Here is a 21,979-nt window from a genome sequence, read left to right as displayed (position 1 = left end):
CACTACACAGTCTACACACTACAGTCTACACTCTACACACTACACAGTCTACACACTACAGTCTACACTCTACACACTACACAGTCTACACACTACACAGTCTACACAGTACAGTCTACACACTACACACTACACAGTCTACACACTACAGTCTACACTCTACACACTACACAGTCTACACACTACAGTCTACACTCTACACACTACACAGTCTACACACTACACAGTCTACAGACTACACAGTCTACACAGTACAGTCTACACACTACACAGTCTACACACTACACAGTCTACACACTACACAGTCTACACACTACACAGTCTACACACTACACAGTCTACACTCTACACACTACACAGTCTACACACTACACAGTCTACACACTACACAGTCTACACACTACACAGTTTACACACTACACACTACACAGTCTACACACTACACAGTCTACACACTACACAGTCTACACACTACACAGTCTACACACTACACTCTACACACTACACAGTCTACACACTACACAGTCTACACACTACAGTCTACACACTACACTCTACACACTACACTCTACACACTACACAGTCTACACACTACACAGTCTACACACTACACAGTCTACACACTACACAGTCTACACACTACACAGTCTACACACTACACAGTCTACACACTACACTCTACACACTACACAGTCTACACACTACACACTACACAGTCTACACACTACACTCTACACACTACACAGTCTACACACTACACTCTACACACTACACAGTCTACACACTACACAGTCTACACACTACACTCTACACAGTCTACACACTACACACTACACAATCTACACACTACACTCTACACACTACACAGTCTACACACTACACTCTACACACTACACAGTCTACACACTACACACTACACAGTCTACACACTACACTCTACACACTACACAGTCTACACACTACACTCTACACACTACACAGTCTACACACTACACAGTCTACACACTACACAGTCTACACACTACACAGTCTACACACTACACAGTCTACACACTACACACTCTACACACTACACAGTCTACACACTACAGTCTACACTCTACACACTACACAGTCTACACACTACAGTCTACACTCTACACACTACACAGTCTACACACTACAGTCTACACTCTACACACTGCACAGTCTACACACTACACAGTCTACACACTACACAGTCTACACAGTACAGTCTACACACTACACAGTCTACACACTACAGTCTACACTCTACACACTACACAGTCTACACACTACAGTCTACACTCTACACACTGCACAGTCTACACACTACACAGTCTACACACTACACAGTCTACACACTACACAGTCTACACACTACACAGTCTACACACTACACACTCTACGCTCTGAGTGTTTTCTGTTTGCGTCGCTCTCTGTGTGATACTATATACATTGTGCAGCATAATTTCTGGGACCGTATACGACGCTCTGTTTGCAGAGCCCTTTATAGTTACAGTACAGAAATTACCTCCCAGCTGCATTATGGGTGTTGTAGTGAACTGGGTTACTAAAGGGTCTATGAACGTACAGCTCAGACTGTTGTCATGGTTCAGTGTAAAATATAAGGAGAGGAAATTGTGAAGTGAGTGTCCTCGGATAAAGACATCTTGGTAACTGACCGTTTTGTTGTTGTCCAGAATGCGGCTAAAGCCATTAAGAGTGATTCGAGTAGCAAGGCTCCTGTGGAGGAACCCCCTGCTGCCCCATTAGAGCCTGAGGACCCTACTTCCCCCTCCAGCCACCCCTCCCCGTCCCCTCCTCCTCGGGAGAAACCAGCCAGGAAGAAGGCCTCCAAGCCACCAAAACCTCCAAAGGTCCCCAAACCTCCCAAGGTCCCCAAAGCGAAGGAGGGAGGGAAGAAAGGAAAGAAAGAGAAGGAAGTCCCTGCTCCTCCTCCCCCCCCTCCGTCGAAGCCCTCCAGCCTGGCAGCTCTGGAGTCTCACGCCAAGGACATCCTCAGCAAGATGGACCAGCCCAAGAAAGGAAAGATGGGGGGCAAGGTGAGCTATTAACCTGTTTAACCTGTTTAACCTGACTGGGCCTGTAACAAACACACCCCTATAGGCCTAGATGGACCAGCCCAAGAAGGGTAAGGTGGGGGGGGGGCGGGGCAAGGTGAGCTATTAACCTGTTTAACCTGTTTAACCTGACTGGGCCTGTAACAAACACACCCCTATAGGCCTAGATGGACCAGCCCAAGAAGGGTAAGGTGGGGGGGGGGGGGGCAAGGTGAGCTATTAACCTGTTTAACCTGTTTAACCTGACTGGGCCTGTAACAAACACACCCCTATAGGCCTAGATGGACCAACCCAAGAAGGGTAAGGTGGGGGGGCGGCAAGGTGAGACCATGCAAGCTGACCTGTCCTACTCTACCTCATATCAAATCAAATTGTATTGGTCACATACACACGGTTAGCAGCAGTTACTTATCACCTATATGATGTCATGTCTGTGTTACCTGCTTCACAGGCGACTAAGAATGTCCTGAGCATGTCGGAAAAGGACACCTGTAAGCAGAACGACCTGGAGAAGTTTGAGATCCGAGAACAGAACAAGAAACAGACGGAAGCCAAGTGGAAATATAAGGTACGCTACAGGACAGTTTGAGTTAGGTCAGATACAGGTTGAGTTAGGTCAGATACAGAACAGGTTGAGTTAGGTCAGATACAGGTTGAGTTAGGTCAGATACAGAACAGGTTGAGTTAGGTCAGATACAGGTTGAGTTAGGTCAGATACAGGTTGAGTTAGGTCAGATACAGGTTGAGTTAGGTCAGATACAGGTTGAATTAGGTCAGATACAGGTTGAGTTAGGTCAGATACAGGTTGAGTTAGGTCAGATACAGGTTGAGTTAGGTCAGATACAGGTTGAGTTAGGTCAGATACAGGTTGAGTTAGGTCAGATACAGGTTGAGTTAGGTCAGATACAGGTTGAGTTAGGTCAGATACAGGTTGAGTTAGGTCAAATACAGGTTGAGTTAGGTCAGATACAGGACAGGTTGAGTTAGGTCAGATACAGGACAGGTTGAGTTAGGTCAGATACAGGACAGGTTGAGTTAGGTCAGATACAGGACAGGTTGAGTTAGGTCAGATACAGGACAGGTTGAGTTAGGTCAGATACAGGACAGGTTGAGTTAGGTCAGATACAGGACAGGTTGAGTTAGGTCAGATACAGGACAGGTTGAGCTAGGTCAGATACAGGTTGAGTTAGGTCAGATACATGTTGAGTTAGGTCAGATACAGGTTGAGTTAGGTCAGATACAGGTTGAGTTAGGTCAGATACAGGTTGAGTTAGGTCAGATACAGGTTGAGTTAGGTCAGATACAGGTTGAGTTAGGTCAGATACAGGTTGAGTTAGGTCAGATACAGGTTGAGTTAGGTCAGATACAGGTTGAGTTAGGTCAGATACAGGTTGAGTTAGGTCAGATACAGGTTGAGTTAGGTCAGATACAGGTTGAGTTAGGTCAGATACAGAACAGGTTGAGTTGGGTCAGATACAGGTTGAGTTAGGTCAGATACAGGTTGAGTTAGGTCAGATACAGGTTGAGTTAGGTCAGATACAGGTTGAGTTAGGTCAGATACAGGTTGAGTTAGGTCAGATACAGGTTGAGTTAGGTCAGATACAGGTTGAGTTAGGTCAGATACAGGTTGAGTTAGGTCAGATACAGGTTGAGTTAGGTCAGATACAGGTTGAGTTAGGTCAGATACAGGTTGAGTTAGGTCAAATACAGGTTGAGTTAGGTCAAATACAGGTTGAGTTAGGTCAAATACAGGTTGAGTTAGGTCAGATACAGGTTGAGTTAGGTCAGATACACAACAGGTTGAGTTAGGTCAGATACACAACAGGTTGAGTTAGGTCAGATACAGGTTGAGTTAGGTCAGATACAGGTTGAGTTAGGTCAGATACAGGTTGAGTTAGGTCAAATACAGGTTGAGTTAGGTCAAATACAGGTTGAGTTAGGTCAGATACAGGTTGAGTTAGGTCAGATACAGGTTGAGTTAGGTCAGATACACAACAGGTTGAGTTAGGTCAGATACACAACAGGTTGAGTTAGGTCAGATACACAACAGGTTGAGTTAGGTCAGATACACAACAGGTTGAGTTAGGTCAGATACAGGTTGAGTTAGGTCAGATACAGGTTGAGTTAGGTCAGATACAGAACAGGTTGAGTTAGGTCAAATACAGGTTGAGTTAGGTCAGATACAGGTTGAGTTAGGTCAGATACAGGTTGAGTTAGGTCAGATACAGGACAGGTTGAGTTAGGTCAGATACAGGACAGGTTGAGTTAGGTCAGATACAGAACAGGTTGAGTTAGGTCAGATACAGAACAGGTTGAGTTAGGTCAGATACAGGTTGAGTTAGGTCAGATACAGGTTGAGTTAGGTCAGATACAGGTTGAGTTAGGTCAGATACAGGTTGAGTTAGGTCAGATACAGGTTGAGTTAGGTCAGATACAGGTTGAGTTAGGTCAGATACACAACAGGTTGAGTTAGGTCAGATACACAACAGGTTGAGTTAGGTCAGATACAGGTTGAGTTAGGTCAGATACAGGTTGAGTTAGGTCAGATACAGGTTGAGTTAGGTCAGATACAGAACAGGTTGAGTTAGGTCAGATACAGAACAGGTTGAGTTAGGTCAGATACAGGTTGAGTTAGGTCAGATACAGGTTGAGTTAGGTCAGATACAGAACAGGTTGAGTTAGGTCAGATACAGAACAGGTTGAGTTAGGTCAGATACAGAACAGGTTGAGTTAGGTCAGATACAGAACAGGTTGAGTTAGGTCAGATACAGGTTGAGTTAGGTCAGATACAGGTTGAGTTAGGTCAGATACAGGTTGAGTTAGGTCAGATACAGAACAGGTTGAGTTAGGTCAGATACAGAACAGGTTGAGTTAGGTCAGATACAGAACAGGTTGAGTTAGGTCAGATACAGGTTGAGTTAGGTCAGATACACAACAGGTTGAGTTGGGTCAAATACAGGTTGAGTTAGGTCAGATACAGGTTGAGTTAGGTCAGATACAGGTTGAGTTAGGTCAGATACACAACAGGTTGAGTTAGGTCAGATACAGGTTGAGTTAGGTCAGATACACAACAGGTTGAGTTAGGTCAGATACAGGTTGAGTTAGGTCAGATACAGGTTGAGTTAGGTCAGATACAGGTTGAGTTAGGTCAGATACAGGTTGAGTTAGGTCAGATACACAACAGGTTGAGTTAGGTCAGATACACAACAGGTTGAGTTAGGTCAGATACACAACAGGTTGAGTTAGGTCAGATACAGGTTGAGTTAGGTCAGATACAGGTTGAGTTAGGTCAGATACAGGTTGAGTTAGGTCAGATACAGAACAGGTTGAGTTAGGTCAGATACAGAACAGGTTGAGTTAGGTCAGATACAGAACAGGTTGAGTTAGGTCAGATACAGAACAGGTTGAGTTAGGTCAGATACAGAACAGGTTGAGTTAGGTCAGATACAGAACAGGTTGAGTTAGGTCAGATACAGAACAGGTTGAGTTAGGTCAGATACAGAACAGGTTGAGTTAGGTCAGATACAGGTTGAGTTAGGTCAGATACACAACAGGTTGAGTTAGGTCAGATACAGGTTGAGTTAGGTCAGATACAGAACAGGTTGAGTTAGGTCAGATACAGGTTGAGTTAGGTCAGATACAGGTTGAGTTAGGTCAGATACAGAACAGGTTGAGTTAGGTCAGATACAGAACAGGTTGAGTTAGGTCAGATACAGGTTGAGTTAGGTCAGATACAGGTTGAGTTAGGTCAGATACAGGTTGAGTTAGGTCAGATACAGAACAGGTTGAGTTAGGTCAGATACAGGTTGAGTTAGGTCAGATACAGGTTGAGTTAGGTCAGATACAGGTTGAGTTAGGTCAGATACACAACAGGTTGAGTTAGGTCAAATACAGGTTGAGTTAGGTCAGATACAGGTTGAGTTAGGTCAGATACAGGTTGAGTTAGGTCAGATACACAACAGGTTGAGTTAGGTCAGATACAGGTTGAGTTAGGTCAGATACACAACAGGTTGAGTTAGGTCAGATACAGGTTGAGTTAGGTCAGATACAGGTTGAGTTAGGTCAGATACAGGTTGAGTTAGGTCAGATACAGGTTGAGTTAGGTCAGATACACAACAGGTTGAGTTAGGTCAGATACACAACAGGTTGAGTTAGGTCAGATACACAACAGGTTGAGTTAGGTCAGATACACAACAGGTTGAGTTAGGTCAGATACAGGTTGAGTTAGGTCAGATACAGGTTGAGTTAGGTCAGATACAGGTTGAGTTAGGTCAGATACAGAACAGGTTGAGTTAGGTCAGATACAGAACAGGTTGAGTTAGGTCAGATACAGAACAGGTTGAGTTAGGTCAGATACAGGTTGAGTTAGGTCAGATACAGGTTGAGTTAGGTCAGATACACAACAGGTTGAGTTAGGTCAGATACACAACAGGTTGAGTTAGGTCAGATACAGAACAGGTTGAGTTAGGTCAGATACAGAACAGGTTGAGTTAGGTCAGATACAGGTTGAGTTAGGTCAGATACAGGTTGAGTTAGGTCAGATACAGAACAGGTTGAGTTAGGTCAGATACACAACAGGTTGAGTTAGGTCAGATACAGGTTGAGTTAGGTCAGATACAGGTTGAGTTAGGTCAGATACAGAACAGGTTGAGTTAGGTCAGATACAGGTTGAGTTAGGTCAGATACAGGTTGAGTTAGGTCAGATACACAACAGGTTGAGTTAGGTCAGATACACAACAGGTTGAGTTAGGTCAAATACAGGTTGTGTTAGGTCAGATACAGGTTGAGTTAGGTCAGATACAGGTTGAGTTAGGTCAGATACAGGTTGAGTTAGGTCAGATACAGGTTGAGTTAGGTCAGATACAGGTTGAGTTAGGTCAGATACACAACAGGTTGAGTTAGGTCAGATACAGGTTGAGTTAGGTCAGATACACAACAGGTTGAGTTAGGTCAGATACAGGTTGAGTTAGGTCAGATACAGATTGAGTTAGGTCAGATACAGGTTGAGTTAGGTCAGATACAGGTTGAGTTAGGTCAGATACAGGTTGAGTTAGGTCAGATACAGGTTGAGTTAGGTCAGATACAGGTTGAGTTAGGTCAGATACAGGTTGAGTTAGGTCAGATACAGGACAGGTTGAGTTAGGTCAGATACAGGACAGGTTGAGTTAGGTCAGATACAGGTTGAGTTAGGTCAGATACAGGTTGAGTTAGGTCAGATACAGGTTGAGTTAGGTCAGATACACAACAGGTTGAGTTAGGTCAGATACAGGTTGAGTTAGGTCAGATACAGGTTGAGTTAGGTCAGATACAGGTTGAGTTAGGTCAGATACAGGTTGAGTTAGGTCAGATACAGGTTGAGTTAGGTCAGATACAGGTTGAGTTAGGTCAGATACAGGTTGAGTTAGGTCAGATACAGGTTGAGTTAGGTCAGATACAGGTTGAGTTAGGTCAGATACAGGTTGAGTTAGGTCAGATACAGAACAGGTTGAGTTAGGTCAGATACAGAAAAGGGACAGACCAAGACAGATGGTGAACAGAGAGGGGGAGACAGGCCAAGACAGACAGGGGGAGACAGGCCAAGACAGATGGTGAACAGAGAGGGAGACAGGCCAAGACAGACAGGGGAGACAGGCCAAGACAGATGGTGAACAGAGAGGGGGAGACAGGCCAAGACAGACAGGGGGAGACAGGCCAAGACAGATGGTGAACAGACAGGGGGAGACAGGCCAAGACAGACAGGGGAGACAGGCCAAGACAGACAGGGGGAGACAGACCAAGACAGATGGTGAACAGAGAGGGGAGACAGGCCAAGACAGACAGGGGAGACAGGCCAAGACAGATGGTGAACAGAGAGGGGAGACAGGCCAAGACAGACAGGGGGAGACAGGCCAAGACAGATGGTGAACAGAGAGGGGAGACAGGCCAAGACAGACAGGGGGAGACAGGCCAAGACAGATGGTGAACAGAGAGGGGGAGACAGGCCAAGACAGACAGGGGGAGACAGGCCAAGACAGATGGTGAACAGACAGGGGGAGACAGGCCAAGACAGACAGGGGGAGACAGGGGAGACAGACCAAGACAGATGGTGAACAGAGAGGGGGAGACAGGCCAAGACAGACAGGGGGAGACAGGCCAAGACAGATGGTGAACAGACAGGGGGAGACAGGCCAAGACAGATGGTGAACAGAGAGGGGAGACAGGCCAAGACAGACAGGGGGAGACAGGCCAAGACAGATGGTGAACAGAGAGGGGGAGACAGGCCAAGACAGACAGGGGGAGACAGACCAAGACAGATGGTGAACAGAGAGGGGGAGACAGGCCAAGACAGACAGGGGGAGACAGGCCAAGACAGATGGTGAACAGAGAGGGGGAGACAGACCAAGACAGACAGGGGGAGACAGGCCAAGACAGACAGGGGGAGACAGGCCAAGACAGATGGTGAACAGAGAGGGGGAGACAGACCAAGACAGACAGGGGGAGACAGACCAAGACAGACATGGGGAGACAGGCCGAGACAGACAGGGGGAGACAGGCCAAGACAGACAGTGAACAGAGAGGGGGAGACAGGCCAAGACAGACAGGGGGAGACAGGCCAAGACTGACAGGGGGAGTCAGGCCAAGACAGACAGGGGGAGTCAGGCCAAGACAGACAGGGAGAGACAGGCCAAGACAGACAGTGAACAGAGAGGGGGAGACAGGCCAAGACAGACAGGGGGAGACAGGCCAAGACAGACAGGGGGAGACAGGCCAAGACAGACAGGGGGAGTCAGGCCAAGACAGACAGTGAACAGAGAGGGGGAGACAGGCCAAGACAGTGAACAGAGAGGGAGACAGGCCAAGACAGACAGGGGGAGACAGGCCAAGACAGACAGGGGGAGACAGGCCAAGACAGACAGGGGAGACGGGCCAAGACAGACAGGGGGAGACAGGCCAAGACAGACAGGGGGAGACAGGCCAAGACTGACAGGGGGAGTCAGGCCAAGACAGACAGGGAGAGACAGGCCAAGACAGACAGTGAACAGAGAGGGGGAGACAGGGGGAGACAGGCCAAGACAGACAGTGAACAGAGAGGGGAGACAGGCCAAGACAGACAGGGGGACAGGCCAAGACAGACAGGGGAGACAGGCCAAGACAGACAGTGAACAGAGAGGGGGAGACAGGCCAAGACAGACAGGGGGAGACAGGCCAAGACAGACAGTGAACAGAGAGGGGGAGACACGCCAAGACAGACAGGGGGAGACGGGCCAAGACAGACAGGGGGAGACGGGCCAAGACAGACAGGGAGACGGGCCAAGACAGACAGGGGGAGACCCAAGACAGACAGGGGGAGACGGGCCAAGACAGACAGGGGGAGACGGGCCAAGACAGACAGGGGAGACAGGCCAAGACAGACAGGGGGAGACAGGCCAAGACAGACAGGGGAGACAGGCCAAGACAGACAGGGGGAGACAGGCCGAGACAGACAGGGGGAGACAGACAGGGGGAGACAGGCAGGGGAGACAGGCCAAGACAGACAGGGGAGACAGACAGTGAACAGAGAGGGGAGACAGGGGAGACAGACCAAGACAGGCGGTGAACAGAGAGGTGTGAGTGTGTGGAGGTACCTGTACCAGACAGGGAGAGAGGGGGAGTGTGGTGGAGGTACCTGTACCAGACAGGGGAGAGGGGGAGTGGTGGAGGTACCTGTACCAGACAGGAGAGAGGGGGAGTGTGGTGGAGGTACCTGTACCAGACAGGGGAGAGGGGGAGTGGTGGAGGTACCTGTACCAGACAGGGGAGAGGGGGAGTGTGGTGGAGGTACCTGTACCAGACAGGAGAGAGGTGGGTGGAGGTGGGGGAGAGGGGGAGTGTGGTGGAGGTACCAGACAGGGGGAGGGGGAGTGTGGTGGAGGTACCTGTACCAGACAGGGGGAGAGGGGGACAGGGGGGAGAGGGGGAGTGTGGTGGAGGTACCTGTACCAGACAGGGGGAGGGGGTGTGGTGGAGGTACCTGTACCAGACAGGGGGAGTGTGGTGGAGGTACCTGTACCAGACAGGGAGAGGGGGAATGTGTGGAGGTACCTGTACCAGACAGGGAGAGAGGGGGAGTGTGGTGGAGGTACCTGTACCAGACAGGGGGAGAGGGGAGTGTGGTGGAGGTACCTGTACCAGACAGGGAGAGAGGGGGAGTGTGGTGGAGGTACCTGTACCAGACAGGGGAGAGGGGGTGTGGTGGAGGTACCTGTACCAGACAGGGAGAGGGGGTGTGGTGGAGGTACCTGTACCAGACAGGGAGAGGGGGAGTGTGGTGGAGGTACCTGTACCAGACAGGGAGAGGGGAGTGTGGTGGAGGTACCTGTACCAGACAGGGGAGTGTGGTGGAGGTACCTGTACCAGACAGGGGAGTGTGGTGAGGTACCTGTACCAGAGGGGGAGTGTGGTGGAGGTACCTGTACCAGACAGGGGGAGTGTGGTGGAGGTACCTGTACCAGACAGGGGGAGTGTGGTGGAGGTACCTGTACCAGACAGGGGGGAGAGGGGGAGTGTGGTGGAGGTACCTGTACCAGACAGGGGGGAGAGGGGAGTGTGGTGGAGGTACCTGTACCAGACAGGGAGAGAGGGGGAGTGTGGTGGAGGTACCTGTACCAGACAGGGAGAGGGGGAGTGTGGTGGAGGTACCTGTACCAGACAGGGAGAGAGGGGGAGTGTGGTGGAGGTACCTGTACTGTGCAGACAGGGAGAGAGGGGGGAGTGTGGTGGGAGGTACCTGTACCAGACAGGGAGAGAGGGGGAGTGTGGTGGAGGTACCTGTACCAGACAGGAGAGAGGGGGAGTGTGGTGGAGGTACCTGTACCAGACAGGGAGAGAGGGGGTGTTGTGGAGGTACCTGTACCAGACAGGAGAGAGGGGGAGTGTGGTGGAGGTACCTGTACCAGACAGGGAGAGGGGGGAGTGTGGTGGAGGTACCTGTACCAGACAGGGAGAGAGGGGGAGTGTGGAGGAGGTACCTGTACCAGACAGGGGAGAGGGGGTGTGGTGGAGGTACCTGTACCAGACAGGGAGAGAGGGGGTGTGGTGGAGGTACCTGTACCAGACAGGGAGAGAGGGGGAGTGTGGTGGAGGTACCTGTACCAGACAGGGAGAGAGGGGGAGTGTGGTGGAGGTACCAGAAAGACAGGGAGAGGGGGAGTGTGGTGGAGGTACCTGTACCAGACAGGGAGAGGGGGAGTGTGGTGGAGGTACCTGTACCAGACAGGGAGAGAGGGGGAGTGTGGTGGAGGTACCAGAAAGGGGGAGAGGGGGAGTGTGGTGGAGGTACCTGTACCAGACAGGGGGAGTGTGGTGGAGGTACCTGTACCAGACAGGGAGAGGGGGGAGTGTGGTGGAGGTACCAGACAGGGGGAGAGGGGAGTGTGGTGGAGGTACCTGTACCAGACAGGGGGAGTGTGGTGGAGGTACCTGTACCAGACAGGAGAGGGGGAGTGTGGTGGAGGTACCTGTACCAGACAGGAGAGAGGGGGAGTGGTGGAGGTACCTGTACCAGACAGGGAGAGAGGGGGAGTGTGGTGGAGGTACCTGTACCAGAGAGGGAGAGAGGGGGGAGTGTGGTGGAGGTACCTGTACCAGACAGGGGAGAGGGGGGTGTGGTGGAGGTACCTGTACCAGACAGGGAGAGAGTGGGTGGGAGGTACCTGTACCAGACAGGGGGAGTGTGGTGGAGGTACCTGTACCAGACAGGGGGAGAGGGGGAGTGTGGTGGGAGGTACCTGTACCAGGCAGGGGAGTGTGGTGGAGGTACCTGTACCAGACAGGGGGAGTGTGGTGGAGGTACCTGTACCAGACGGGGAGAGGGGAGTGTGGTGGAGGTACCTGTACCAGACAGGAGAGAGGGGGAGTGTGGTGGAGGTACCTGTACCAGACAGGGAGAGGGGGGGAGTGTGGTGGAGGTACCTGTACCAGACAGGGAGAGAGGGGGAGTGTGGTGGAGGTACCTGTACCAGACAGGGAGAGAGGGGAGTGGGTGGAGGTACCTGTACCAGACAGGAGAGAGGGGGAGTGTGGTGGAGGTACCTGTACCAGAGAGGGGGGAGTGTGGTGGAGGTACCAGACAGGGGGGAGAGGGGGGAGTGTGGTGGAGGTACCAGACAGGGGGGAGACAGACCAAGGCAGATGGTGAACAGATCGTCAGGTGGAATCAGTGCCAGTGAACAGCAGGAGGGGGGTTCTGAGGCCCAAAGGCCTTTTCCTTTGCATCTGGTCAGCATTTAGTCCCCATAAAGTCAAATATATCACTGTAATGTACTTTATTTTTAGCTTTTTCTTCTTTCGAAATAGCATCAGACCAAACACTCCTCACTCAGCTCCAGGTTGGACGGTGTCCTCAGGTCTCTGCTGTCTGTTGGCTAGAGCTCCCTCCGTATAGCGCGGAAACATTCAACCCTCTGCTGTCTCTGTTGGCTAGAGCTCCCTCCGTATAGCGCGGAAACATTTAACCCTCTGCTGTCTCTGTTGGCTAGAGCTCCCTCCGTATAGCGCGGAAACATTTAACCCTCTGCTGTCTGTTGGCTAGAGCTCCCTCCGTATAGCGTGGAAACATTTAACCCTCTCCTGTCTGTTGGCTAGAGCTCCCTCCGTATAGCGTGGAAACATTTAACCCTCTGCTGTCTCTGTTGGCTAGAGCTCCCTCCGTATAGCGCGGAAACATTCAACCCTCTGCTGTCTCTGTTGGCTAGAGCTCCCTCCGTATAGCGCGGAAACATTCAACCCTCTGCTGTCTCTGTTGGCTAGAGCTCCCTCCGTATAGCGCGGAAACATTTAACCCTCTGCTGTCTGTTGGCTAGAGCTCCCTCCGTATAGCGTGGAAACATTTAACCCTCTGCTGTCTGTTGGCTAGAGCTCCCTCCGTATAGCGTGGAAACATTTAACCCTCTGCTGTCTGTTGGCTAGAGCTCCCTCCGTATAGCGTGGAAACATTTAACCCTCTGCTCTCTGTTGGCTAGAGCTCCCTCCGTATAGCGTGGAAACATTTAACCCTCTGCTGTCTCTGTTGGCTAGAGCTCCCTCCGTATAGCGTGGAAACATTTAACCCTCTGCTGTCTGTTGGCTAGAGCTCCCTCCGTATAGCACGGAAACATTCAACCCTCTGCTGTCTCTGTTGGCTAGAGCTCCCTCCGTATAGCGCGGAAACATTTAACCCTCTGCTGTCTGTTGGCTAGAGCTCCCTCCGTATAGCGCGGAAACATTTAACCCTCTGCTGTCTGTTGGCTAGAGCTCCCTCCGTATAGCGTGGACACATTTAACCCTCTGCTGTCTCTGTTGGCTAGAGCTCCCTCCGTATAGCGTGGAAACATTTAACCCTCTGCTGTCTCTGTTGGCTAGAGCTCCCTCCGTATAGCGTGGAAACATTTAACCCTCTGCTGTCTGTTGGCTAGAGCTCCCTCCGTATAGCGTGGAAACATTTAACCCTCTGCTGTCTGTTGGCTAGAGCTCCCTCCGTATAGCGCGGAAACATTTAACCCTCTGCTGTCTCTGTTGGCTAGAGCTCCTCCGTATAGCGCGGAAACATTTAACCCTCTGCTGTCTGTTGGCTAGAGCTCCCTCCGTATAGCGTGGAAACATTTAACCCTCTGCTGTCTCTGTTGGCTAGAGCTCCCTCCGTATAGCGCGGAAACATTCAACCCTCTGCTGTCTCTGTTGGCTAGAGCTCCCTCCGTATAGCGCGGAAACATTCAACCCTCTGCTGTCTGTTGGCTAGAGCTCCCTCCGTATAGCGTGGAAACATTCAACCCTCTGCTGTCTCTGTTGGCTAGAGCTCCCTCCGTATAGCGTGGAAACATTTAACCCTCTGCTGTCTGTTGGCTAGAGCTCCCTCCGTATAGCGTGGAAACATTTAACCCTCTGCTGTCTCTGTTGGCTAGAGCTCCCTCCGTATGGCGTGGAAACATTTAACCCTCTGCTGTCTGTTGGCTAGAGCTCCCTCCGTATAGCGTGAAACATTTAACCCTCTGCTATCTCTGTTGGCTAGAGCTCCACTCCGTATAGCGCGGAAACATTTAACCCTCTGCTGTCTCTGTTGGCTAGAGCTCCCTCCGTATAGCGTGGAAACATTTAACCCTCTGCTGTCTGTTGGCTAGAGCTCCCTCCGTATAGCGTGGAAACATTTAACCCTCTGCTGTCTCTGTTGGCTAGAGCTCCCTCCGTATAGCGTGGAAACATTTAACCCTCTGCTGTCTCTGTTGGCTAGAGCTCCCTCCGTATAGCGTGGAAACATTTAACCCTCTGCTGTCTCTGTTGGCTAGAGCTCCCTCCGTATAGCGCGGAAACATTCAACCCTCTGCTGTCTCTGTTGGCTAGAGCTCCCTCCGTATAGCGTGGAAACATTTAACCCTCTGCTGTCTGTTGGCTAGAGCTCCCCGTATAGCCGAAACATTCAACCCTCTGCTGTCTGTTGGCTAGAGCTCCCTCCGTATAGCGTGGAAACATTTAACCCTCTGCTGTCTCTGTTGGCTAGAGCTCCCTCCGTATAGCGTGGAAACATTTAACCCTCTGCTGTCTCTGTTGGCTAGAGCTCCCTCCGTATAGCGTGGAAACATTTAACCCTCTGCTGTCTGTTGGCTAGAGCTCCCTCCGTATAGCACGGAAACATTCAACCCTCTGCTGTCTGTTGGCTAGAGCTCCCTCCGTATAGCGTGGAAACATTTAACCCTCTGCTGTCTCTGTTGGCTAGAGCTCCCTCCGTATAGCGTGGAAACATTTAACCCTCTGCTGTCTCTGTTGGCTAGAGCTCCTCCGTCGTGGAAACATTCAACCCTCTGCTGTCTGTTGGCTAGAGCTCCTCCGTATAGCGTGGAAACATTTAACCCTCTGCTGTCTCTGTTGGCTAGAGCTCCCTCCGTATAGCGTGGAAACATTTAACCTCTGCTGTCTGTTGGCTAGAGCTCCTCCGTATAGCGAAACATTTAACCCTCTGCTGTCTCTGTTGGCTAGAGCTCCCTCCGTATAGCGTGGAAACATTTAACCCTCTGCTGTCTGTTGGCTAGAGCTCCCTCCGTATAGCGCGGAAACATTCAACCCTCTACTGTCTCTGTTGGCTAGAGCTCCCTCCGTATAGCGCGGAAACATTTAACCCTCTGCTGTCTGTTGGCTAGAGCTCCCTCCGTATAGCGTGGAAACATTTAACCCTCTGCTGTCTCTGTTGGCTAGAGCTCCCTCCGTATAGCGAAACATTCAACCCTCTGCTGTCTCTGTTGGCTAGAGCTCCCTCCGTATAGCGAAACATTCAACCCTCTGCTGTCTGTTGGCTAGAGCTCCCTCCGTATAGCGTGGAAACATTCAACCCTCTGCTGTCTCTGTTGGCTAGAGCTCCCTCCGTATAGCGTGGAAACATTTAACCCTCTGCTGTCTGTTGGCTAGAGCTCCCTCCGTATAGCGTGGAAACATTTAACCCTCTGCTGTCTCTGTTGGCTAGAGCTCCCTCCGTATAGCGTGGAAACATTTAACCCTCTGCTGTCTCTGTTGGCTAGAGCTCCCTCCGTATAGCGTGGAAACATTTAACCCTCTGCTGTCTGTTGGCTAGAGCTCCCTCCGTATAGCGCGGAAACATTCAACCCTCTGCTGTCTCTGTTGGCTAGAGCTCCCTCCGTATAGCGTGGAAACATTTAACCCTCTGCTGTCTCTGTTGGCTAGAGCTCCCTCCGTATAGCGCGGAAACATTTAACCCTCTGCTGTCTGTTGGCTAGAGCTCCCTCCGTATAGCGTGGAAACATTTAACCCTCTGCTGTCTGTTGGCTAGAGCTCCCTCCGTATAGCGTGGAAACATTTAACCCTCTGCTGTCTCTGTTGACTAGAGCTCCCTCCGTATAGCGTGGAAACATTTAACCCTCTGCTGTCTCTGTTGGCTAGAGCTCCCTCCGTATAGCGTGGAAACATTTAACCCTCTGCTGTCTCTGTTGGCTAGAGCTCCTCCGTATAGCGGAAACATTCAACCCTCTGCTGTCTCTGTTGGCTAGAGCTCCCTCCGTATAGCGTGGAAACATTTAACCCTCTGCTGTCTGTTGGCTAGAGCTCCCTCCGTATAGCGCGGAAACATTCAACCCTCCGCTGTCTGTTGGCTAGAGCTCCCTCCGTATAGCGTGGAAACATTTAACCCTCTGCTGTCTCTGTTGGCTAGAGCTCCCCTCCGTATAGCGTGGAAACATTTAACCCTCTGCTGTCTCTGTTGGCTAGAGCTCCCTCCGTATAGCGTGGGAAACATTTAACCTCTGCTGTCTGTTGGCTAGAGCTCCCTCCGTATAGCACGGAAACATTCAACCCTCTGCTGTCTCTGTTGGCTAGAGCTCCTCCGTATAGCGGAAACATTCAACCCTCTGCTGTCTGTTGGCTAGAGCTCCCTCCGTATAGCGGAAACATTCAACCCTCTGCTGTCTCTGTTGGCTAGAGCTCCCTCCGTATAGCGTGGAAACATTTAACCCTCTGCTGTCTGTTGGCTAGAGCTCCTCCGTATAGCGTGAAACATTTAACCTCTGCTGTCTCTGTTGGCTAGAGCTCCTCCGTATAGCGTGGAAACATTTAACCCTCTGCTGTCTCTGTTGGCTAGAGCTCCCTCCGTATAGCGTGGAAACATTTAACCCTCTGCTATCTCTGTTGGCTAGAGCTCCCTCCGTATAGCGTGGAAACATTTAACCCTCTGCTGTCTGTTGGCTAGAGCTCCTCCGTATAGCGGAAACATTTAACCCTCTGCTGTCTCTGTTGGCTAGAGCTCCCTCCGTATAGCGGAAACATTTAACCCTCTGCTGTCTCTGTTGGCTAGAGCTCCCTCCGTATAGCGTGGAAACATTCAACCCTCTGCTGTCTCTGTTGGCTAGAGCTCCCTCCGTATAGCTGAAACATTCAACCCTCTGCTGTCTCTGTTGGCTAGAGCTCCTCCGTATAGCGCGGAAACATTCAACCCTCTGCTGTCTCTGTTGGCTAGAGCTCCCTCCGTATAGCGTGGAAACATTCAACCCTCTGCTGTCTGTTGGCTGAGCTCCCTCCGTATAGCGTGGAAACATTTAACCCTCTGCTGTCTGTTGGCTAGAGCTCCCTCCGTATAGCGCGGAAACATTCAACCCTCTGCTGTCTGTTGGCTAGAGCTCCCTCCGTATAGCGCGGAAACATTTAACCCTCTGCTGTCTGTTGGCTAGAGCTCCCTCCGTATAGCGTGGAAACATTTAACCCTCTGCTGTCTGTTGGCTAGAGCTCCCTCCGTATAGCGTGGAAACATTTAACCCTCTGCTGTCTGTTGGCTAGAGCTCCCTCCGTATAGCGTGGAAACATTTAACCCTCTGCTGTCTCTGTTGGCTAGTTAGATACAGAGTAGTTAGTTAAGTTAGGTACAGAGTAGTTAGTTAGATACAGAGTAGTTAGTTAAGTTAGATACAGAGTAGTTAGTTAAGTTAGGTACAGAGTAGTTAGTTAGATACAGAGTAGTTAGTTAAGTTAGATACAGAGTAGTTAGTTAAGTTAGGTAAGATATAGAATAGTTAGTTAAGTTAGGTAAGATATAGAATAGTTAGTTAAGTTAGGTACAGAATAGTTAGTTAAGTTAGGTAAGATATAGAATAGTTAGTTAAGTTAGGTAAGATATAGAATAGTTAGTTAAGTTAGGTAAGATATAGAATAGTTAGTTCAGTTAGGTAAGATATAGAATAATTAAGTTAGGTAAGATATAGTTAGTTAAGTTAGGTGAGATACAGAGTAGTTAGTTAAGTTATATACAGAGTAGTTAAGTTAGTTTAGGTAAGATAGAGTAGTTAATTTAGTTAAGATATATAATAGTTTGATTTGAAAATGAAAGGTAACATCCCAGAATAGATTGAGTCAAGGCTGTCTTGGCCTGCTTTAAAAACACATGGAACAAAGTAAACGGAACAATGAACCCAATTCAAGCTGGATGCTGTTTCAAAGAAGATACAAATGGTTCTGTTCTATTAAAGCTCGAGAAGCTGAGAAGTCCAGCAGAAAACCGTGGTATAATGGTAAAGTGATTAACACACTATCGATCATAGTAATCAGCTAAACTAACACTGCGGTTTTTACTCACAATTAGAGTGCTGGAACTGTTCAAAGCTTCTAGAACCCAGGCCCAGCCAACCGTCTCAGTCCTCACAACTATGTCATATCCACAACATTCCACCCATAAGCATTCACATCTGCCCCGGGGTCCTGCTGGTGGAAGGGGCTCCCAAATGCTACCTATTCCCCTATAAGGTGTAGAGGACTCTTGGTCCAAAGTAGTTGGCTACAGCGTATAGGGCTCCATGTAGGATGCGGTCCTGCTCTCAGGAGGCTGTTGTGTCATTATAGCTGGATAACATGGGGGGTGGGTTCTGGAGGACAGCTTAGTTGGAGCGAACGGAAGACATTAGTCGGCTTTAGTTTCGTGGAAACTTGTACGCCAAAGTGTTCCGGTTGTAATGTCTGTAGTCATTCCAAGGGTCCTGGTCCCTCTAAAGAGTGGGACTAGCTGCAGCTCAAACACTAACACATGGACTGGTAGATGGAGATGCAGACCGGTCAGAGCTACTAAGGGCAGATCAGACCACATCTTCTATAGGACCTGGTAGATGGATAATCACAGACCACATCTTCTATAGGACCTGGTAGATGGATAATCACAGACCACATCTTCTATAGGACCTGGTAGATGGATAATCACAGACCACATCTTCTATAGGACCTGGTAGATGGATAATCACAGACCACATCTTCTATAGGACCTGGTAGATGGATAATCACAGACCACATCTTCTATAGGACCTGGTAGATGGATAATCACAGACCACCTCTGTTTCTCTGATGGACTGGAGACCCTGGTAGATATATATTTATCAGAGTAGGGTAGACCACTTCTTCTGGAGACCCTGGTAGATATATATTTATCAGAGTAGGGTAGACCACTTCTTCTGGAGACCCTGGTAGATAGATACTACCATTTAAAAGTTTAGGGTCACTTAGAAATGTCTTTGTTTTTGAAAGAAAAGCACATTTTTTGTCCATTTAAAATAACAGAATTGATCAGAAATACAGTGTAGACATTGTTAATGTTGTAAATGACTATTGTAGCTGGAAACGGCTTATTTTGAATGGAATATCTACATATGGAATATCTACATAGGAGTACAGAGACCCATTATCAGCAACCATCACTCCTGTGTTCCAATGGAATATCTACATAGGAGTACAGAGGCCCATTATCAGCAACCATCACTCCTGTGTTCCAATGGAATATCTACATAGGAGTACAGACCACCATTATCAGCAACCATCACTCCTGTGTTCCAATGGCATGTTGTGTTAACTTATACAAGTTTATCATTTTAAAAGGCTAATTGATAATTAGAAAACCCTTTTGCAATTGTGTTAGCACAGCTGTTAACTGTTGTCCTGATTAAAGAAGCAGTAAAACTGGCCTTCTTTAGACTAGTTGAGTATCTGGGGCATCATCATTTGTGAGTTCGATTACAGGCTCAAAATGGCCCGAAACAAATAACTTTTTCCTGAAACTCGTCAGTCTATTCTCGTTCTGAGAAACGAAGGCTATTCCATGTGAGAAATTGGCAAGAAACTGAAGATCTGGTTCAACGCTGTGTACTACTCCCTTCACAGAACAGCACAAACGGTCTCCAACCAGAATAGAAAGAGGAGTGGGAGGCCGCGGTGCACAACTGAGCACGAGGACAAGTACATTAGTGTGTCTAGTTTGAGAAACAGACGCCTCACAAGTCCTCAACTGGCAGCTTCATTAAATAGTACCCACAAAACACCAGTCTCAATGTCAACAGTGAAGAGGTGACTCCGGGATGCTGCCCTTCTAGGCAGAGTTCCTCTGTCCAGTCCCAACATCAACAGTGAAGAGGCGACTCCGGGATGCTGGCCTTCTAGGCAGAGTTCCTCTGTCCAGTGTCTGTGTTCTGTTGTCCATCTTAATCTTTTATTTTTATTGGCCAGTCTGAGATATGGCTTTTTCTTTTCTCCCTTGTTATAAACATGTTGTATGTCCTTCTTCCTCTAAAACGTAACATTACGTTCTCGTTGTTGTTCATATCCGTTACAGAACAGCAAACCAGATTCCTTACTGAAGATGGAAACTGAAGAGCACAAGTTTGAGAGAACGCCACTATCAGGCAACAAAGACAAGTTTTCATTCTCATTGACACACAAGAAGTTACTAGGGTATGTATACTGTGTACATGTGTTGTGTCTGTCTGTGACTGTTCCTTACTGTCCTGTGTCCCCCCCCCCAGTTCTAAGCTGAAGCCCCAGACCAACTCCAGTGTGTTCAGCTCGTTACAAAACCTAAAGGAGGACAAGACCAAGCCGGTGAGAGACGAGTACGAGTACGTGTCAGACGAAGGAGAGTTGAAGATTGATGAGTTCCCCATCAGGAGGAAAAAGAACGCCGTCAAGAGGGACTTATCCTGTGAGTACTACTGACACATAAAGATGACAAACTACTACTGGAGAGAAAATGGTCCTGTGACTACTGAGACAGAGACAGAGACACTGAGAGACAGAGACACTGAGAGACAGAGACACTGAGAGACAGAGACACTGAGAGACAGAGACACTGAGAGACAGAGACACTGAGAGACAGAGACACTGAGAGACAGAGACACTGAGACACTGAGAGACAGAGACACTGAGAGACAGAGACACTGAGAGACAGAGACACTGAGAGACAGAGAGACAGAGACACTGAGAGACACTGAGAGACAGAGACACTGAGAGACAGAGACAGAGACACTGAGAGACAGAGACACTGAGAGACAGAGACACTGAGAGACAGAGACACTGAGACTGAGAGACTGAGAGACAGAGACAGAGACACTGAGAGACAGAGACACTGAGAGACAGAGACACTGAGAGACAGAGACACTGAGAGACAGAGACACTGAGACAGAGACACTGAGGTCAGAGACACTGAGACAGAGACACTGAGACAGAGACTAGATAGGAAAAAGTATACTGTATACAATGATGTATTTACTTAATAATTAATTCTACTGATTTACTAGTTGTGTATTGACTGTCTCTTCTGATTTACTAGTTGTGTATTGACTGTCTCTTCTGATTTACTAGTTGTGTATTGACTGTCTCTTCTGATTTACTAGTTGTGTATTGACTGTCTCTTCTGATTTACTAGTTGTGTATTGACTGTCTCTTCTGATTTACTAGTTGTTGATTGACTGTCTCTTCTCTTCCTGTTCCAGTCCTGTCAAACATCAAAGACCCAATCCACCCATCCAAGAAGCCAAAGCTCCTCCCCTCTGCTGTCAAGGTATGTTACCTCCTCCCCTCTCTTCCCAGGGTATGTTACCTCCTCCCCTCTCTTCCCAGGGTATGTTACCTCCTCCCCTCTTCTTCCCAGGGTATGTTTACCTCCTCCCCTCTCTTCCCAGGGTATGTTACCTCCTCCCTCTCTTCCCAGGGTATGTTACCTCCTCCCCTCTCTTCCCAGGGTATGTTACCTCCTCCCCCTCTCTTCCCAGGGTATGTTACCTCCTCCCCTCTCTTCCCAGGGTATGTTACCTCCTCCCCTCTCTTCCCAGGGTATGTTACCTCTCCCCTCTCTTCCCCCAGGGTATGTTACCTCCTCCCCTCTCTTCCCAGGGTATGTTACCTCCTCCCCTCTCTTCCCAGGGTATGTTACCTCCTCCCCTCTCTTCCCCAGGGTATGTTACCTCCTCCCCTCTCTTCCCAGGGTATGTTACCTCCTCCCCCTCTTCCCAGGGTATGTTACCTCCTCCCCCCTCCTCCCAGGGTATGTTACCTCATCCCCTCTCCTCCCAGGGTATGTTACCTCCCCCTCCTCCCAGGGTATGTTACCTCCTCCCCCTCCTCCCAGGGTATGTTACCTCCTCCCCTCCTCCCAGGGT

General features: G+C 49.3%; 1 protein-coding gene across 1 annotated transcript; it reads left to right on the top strand.

Annotated features, from left to right (window-relative positions):
- Positions 1 to 1,703: 1,703 nt before the first annotated feature.
- Positions 1,704 to 21,381, top strand: LOC135567252 (lysine-specific demethylase phf2-like; the record flags this gene model as incomplete). Its single annotated transcript, XM_065014675.1, has 5 exons — positions 1,704 to 2,066; positions 2,536 to 2,652; positions 20,158 to 20,276; positions 20,348 to 20,523; positions 21,314 to 21,381. Coding segments are annotated over 5 exons (843 nt in total), but the record flags the coding sequence as incomplete, so codon positions are not given.
- Between the last annotated feature and the right edge of the window lie 598 nt (positions 21,382 to 21,979).

Source organism: Oncorhynchus nerka, unplaced genomic scaffold (genome assembly GCF_034236695.1).
Source record: "Oncorhynchus nerka isolate Pitt River unplaced genomic scaffold, Oner_Uvic_2.0 unplaced_scaffold_2282, whole genome shotgun sequence".
Taxonomy (NCBI): Eukaryota; Metazoa; Chordata; class Actinopteri; order Salmoniformes; family Salmonidae; genus Oncorhynchus; species Oncorhynchus nerka.
The sequence above is the reverse complement of the archived record's forward strand: the minus strand, read 5'-3'. Positions and strand labels throughout refer to the sequence as shown.